This window comes from Crocodylus porosus, unplaced genomic scaffold (genome assembly GCF_001723895.1).
Source record: "Crocodylus porosus isolate Cpor-Errol unplaced genomic scaffold, CroPor_comp1, whole genome shotgun sequence".
NCBI lineage: Eukaryota > Metazoa > Chordata > Crocodylia > Crocodylidae > Crocodylus > Crocodylus porosus.
This window is the reverse complement of record NW_017728914.1, coordinates 1,477,260-1,482,228: the sequence shown is the minus strand read 5'-3', so window position 1 is coordinate 1,482,228 and position 4,969 is coordinate 1,477,260. Positions and strand designations below refer to the sequence as shown.

The following is a 4,969-nucleotide window of genomic DNA, read 5'->3' as shown; positions in this document are numbered from 1 at the left end:
GGAAGACTCTTACTTATCTCTTTGGCCATTTTGTGCAATTATGTCTTTGGACCTACTCCCACTGACCTATTCTTAGTGGCACCAGTTTTTCATTTGAAGAGGAGAGATGTACCCATCCAGCCTTTCCCCTGTATTATACTGTTTGCTGCATTACTCAGGGTCACTGATTCTTAATGGTTGGATCATGAAGATGCTGAGCATGGGCTGCAAGCATGGATGCTGGGAGGGATCTGCTTACCATCGTTTTAACGTTCTTGACACTAGGCTTCACTGTGGGCACATCTACATGTGTATTAATGTGCTGTTATTACTGTGCATTGAGTTTAGTACCTGTAGGCTACTGCATGCCTTTTTAGTGACATTGATGAACAGTAGACTAATTCTACTGCACATTACTGCATTAGCACAGCTTTTGCCATGACACACTAATGCTGAATAGAATTAGTCTATTGTGCATTTAGTATCTTGTGTAGACATGACCTGCGTGTGTTATTTCAGCACAGGAAAAAGCAGAATCACCTCAATGTGGCACTGCAGGTAGGCTAATTAGAGTTAGACTGAGTGCTATGCAAATATAGCTGTATTTTTCCCTTTGTGGAAAGCTAGCTTGGAGGTTTCTGAGCTTGTGGAAAGTGGGCAGTGAGGGAGGTGGACTATGGGCTGTGCCTGTGGTTGGTGCAAACACGGTGGAGTGGTAAGTATATTGTAGGACATGTGGGCGGTGGGACTGTATAGGGGCTGGGACTGTATAGGGGCTGGAATTGGCTATGGGGGCAGCGAAGAGGTGGACCCAGGGGATCAAAAGGTTGAGAGCCACTGCTGTTGAATATATTGTGTTAGCAAGTACTAAATAAATGTACAGTAGCCAGAGTTACTGTGCAGCAGTGCTAAGTCTTTTAGATGATGCTGTGTGGTAGCCTAATAATACAACACAGTAGCATATTAGCATTTCCATGGTGTGACACACTACTGCGCAGTCTTTTTTGGCTACTGGGTAGTCATCATCTCGTGTAGACATGTCCTATGAGAAGGGATCCTGTTTTATGTTCCTTTGCCCCTAAAGTGGATGACTCAGGCACACACCCTGACACATTCCCTCTCCTCGGGGACTGGAGGAGCCTCTCATCTTGAAGAACTCTGAATAGTGAATTCCCAGTCAAACTCCTACAACTTTTTCATAGCATGTGTATAGCAATATTATTTCTCTTCGCCTCTGAAGCACCAGAAAAGGTCACACTCAAAGAGAAGTCTCAGACTAGGGAGGCTGACCTGTCTGGTATTACAGTTCCTAAGGCCTTTTAAAGATTCCTCACAATGGGCTTTTATGCTTTTATGTCTCTGGCAGTGCACCAGAGAATGGATGCCCCTCCCTCCTCATCCTTTTGCACATGCAGGCTTTCATTTTAGGATCCCTGTTGCTCCTGTTCTGTTGATGAGACTGAATGACCTTCTGTACCAGCAGTTGTTTCCACTGCTGGGATGTGTATCAGTTTTCCCTTTTTGGCAGTCAAGAAGGTAATGTACAGTACATCCTCAGATCATGTAGGCAGTTGTGGGGACCTCAGGAAATCTTCAGTGCATGTAACTGGAGGGAAAGCGAATGAAGCCCCCAAACTATTAACGTCCTTCTGTTGCCAAATGCTGTGGTTGAGATCTGTAGGGACTCTGGGATTAGCATCATGTCTGGTGGCAGCAGCAGCAGAGGTAAACGAAGATGCCTTACAAAAAAGGTTATCAGGAGTAGTATCAGGATAAGTAAAAAAATTTCTAGAGAGCTAATATCCTGAGCTCCTCCTGCCCTTCCCTCAGTCTGGTTTTCAGGCTTTCAAGTGCAGGGAGCAGAATAAAGTCTTCATTTATCTTGTACACATGATAAGCACAGAGCCTGCTTCATGCATAAAGAAAAAAAGGAGTGATTGGTCTGGAAATCTGCAGCAGATGGAAGAGGAAGATGGAAGCTAGTGAGCTCGGTCTCACCCTGAAGTCAGATGCTGAATACAACTGTGTGTGAAACCCACCTGTTTGCTTTTTAAAAAAATAATGAAGTTAACAGTGACAAAGTGTTTATGAAAAGTTCCAGCTTCTCAGGCAGTATATAGTAAATGCAGTTGTGAAAAGTGCAGATCAGATGCTTTTTTCAGAGTCATAGCAGAGAGAAACTCAACTACATAACTTGCACTACACCCCTTAAAGGGATAGGTTTCATCTTAGTTTGATTTTTCTTTTTGCAGCTGTTCCTCCAAAACTGAAGAAACTGAAGAGTCCAAATGTTCATGTGGGGGATAAGATTTCACTGAAATGTGAGGCTACTTCAGGGAATCCTCAGCCCTCCTACAAGTGGTTTAAAGATGGTAAAGAACTGAAGAAAAGCAAGGACATCAGAATAAAATATGGGAATGGAAAGTAAGTATGAAACACGACTACTCTGTGTCCTTATAATTAAGCAATACTCTTTGTAAGTTGTGTATATTTGGCCTGTTGCTAGCTATGGCAATTTTTTCAGCCTTCATATCATCTTGTGCAAGGGTCCTGTTGAAAGTCACAGGCTAAGCTGATTGGTCTGGGTTGGCATTTGATATATAGCTGAAAAATTCCTGCATTCATACCCTTTTGTCTAATTCTATCAACAACTTCCTAAATCTTATTTACAGCTTCACTTGGATATTCTGTTTTCATCTTCTTTTTTAAATTATTATACAATATTGTATAGTGTCTTCTTGAATAATGTCTTTTTGAATAGCTGCTATGTTTTACTCACTTACAGGTTATGTACTAATGGTGAGTGAAATGATGCCTGTATAAATGATCTGTGCTGGATTTAAATGTATATGATACTTTAGATCTTCCAGATCAAAAGGACATATGTCAATATGAGCTGCTTATGTTTGAGATTTTAGCAGATAGGCCCTTCAAATTTAGGTACTGACAAATGCTAGTGGTAACTAATGAACCTGAAGCACTACAGTGTAATGTTGGCACGTTTCCCACCATGGATCCAGATGTATTTGAAAATGTATGTCTTCATTTCAGGATTTTAAAATAGGTTAAATGTAACCTTCTTTACTATACCTGTTACAGTATACATTACAGTAGGTTACTTTGGCATTGTTACATTCTGCATAGCACATTCCATTGAAAGATCTCAAATAGTAGAGGACGTTACCCAGTTAAGCCTATCCTTGTATTTGTTCAGAGTAGGTAAGTATTTTTACCATTTTTCACGTGAGGAAGATATGTCTCACTCAGAAATAGAGGTGGGAAGGAGAGGTGAGAATACAGCCCAGATACCTGGAAGGGGAGAAAAACAAGTCTCAGTCAAATGGCCAATGGTGACTTTGAACAAATGTCAAAGTGGAGATATTAGTTGAACAACCACACCATCAGCTCCTTCTCAGTTAGTATCTAGTATTCTACCCCCCAATATGGGAAACTCTGTTTTTTACTCATCCCAGTAATATCAGAGTAGGGGAAGAGAGGACTCATAACACAACTAAGAAAATACAGGTCTGGTACAGTCTCAATACTGATGAACCCTAAAAGGTATTGGCTGGCTTCCTGGTTGAAGTAGAGGACACATTAATTTGTGGATATGGTTTTTCCAGTTTATCTAAGTGGAAAAAATAGAGGCATCTTTCTTTGATAATTGTATTCATGAGATGACTTTAGACAGGGCCAGTGCATAAGTCCATATAATTGTTAGAGCCCGGTTGTCTTCTCCTCCAGCTGGCAAAATAGCAACAAAACTCATTTTGGATTCTCCTTCCTGGTTTCTTTAGATCAGGACAAAGCTGTTTGCATGTGCTTCAACAAGCCTTTCCTATTTCTTTATTTAGAATCTGAATGGACTCCTAGCCTGGCTGTTGGAATTAGTTAGGTGGGATTAAAGGGAAACGGTAAAGTGGCACAATAATCTTTTATACTCCATGCCCCCTTCTCCCCTTGTAATGCCTGGATGCTGACTGTCAGATATTAGGCCTCAGGTATCAGCTGTCTTTCTCGCTCAGGACCTTGCATGTTCCTCCAAGATAATGGGAGCACATACATCACTTTGAAGGCATCTAAAAATCAATGCCCCAGAGCGTATTTTCCCCCCAAACAATCATTGGCTTGACAAAATACCCAACTGCATCGATTTATACAGCAATTTATTTCAGACTATAAACTAAATATCTCTTTTTTGCCTACTAGATATCCAGCCTCACTTTCACTTCAGTTAGTTCTACTGTGTGGTAAGGATAGGAGGTTTTGATCTCTCTTAGCATTCTGTTAATTATTTTGCATAAATCTGCCATGTGCCCTTCCATATGATACAACACTGAGGAATCCCACATTTTTATATGTCTGCATTGTCATGCAGCCCTTATTTGGTCTTCCAATTCATGATCCTACATTCTGTATTCATTTTCTGCATATGAGAAGATCAACAGAAACATTAAGAAACTGGGGGACTCTGGTGTCGATGCCCACACAGTCAATTGGGTCGCCAACTGGCTGGAGGACCGCACCCAGAGGGTGGTAGTAGATGGGTCCTTCTCAACCTGGAGGGATGTGGGCAGAGGGGTTCTGCAGGGCTCGGTCCTTGGGCCCGCACTGTTCAACATCTTCATCAATGATTTGGATGAGGGGGTTAAAAGCACCCTGTTCAAATTTGCTAATGACACTAAGATGTGGGGGAATGTGGGCACACTAGAGGGAAGCATCAGGCTTCAATCAGACCTAGACAGGATACATGGGTGGGCGGATGCAAATAGGATGGGATTCAACACAGACAAGTGCAAGGTGATACACCTGGGGAGGAACAACCACCACCATACCTACAGGTTGGAGAACTCCCCTCTTATCAGCAGGGAGGCAGAAAAGGATCTTGGGAGTCATAATTGACTCCAAGATGAACATGGGCCGGCAGTGTGGGGAGGCAGTCAGGAAGGCCAACCGTACCTTGTCATGCATCCACAGATGCATCTCGAGC

General features: G+C 42.2%; 1 protein-coding gene across 1 annotated transcript in view; it reads left to right on the top strand.

Annotated features, from left to right (window-relative positions):
• The window catches only part of NRG2 (neuregulin 2), a 333,882-nt gene that overhangs the window by 206,916 nt on the left and 121,997 nt on the right, over window positions 1–4,969 (top strand). Inside the window, exon 2 of the mRNA XM_019534785.1 lies at window positions 2,232–2,403. Coding sequence (XP_019390330.1) covers window positions 2,232–2,403 — 172 coding nt within the window. The remainder of the gene's footprint in view (window positions 1–2,231; window positions 2,404–4,969) is intronic.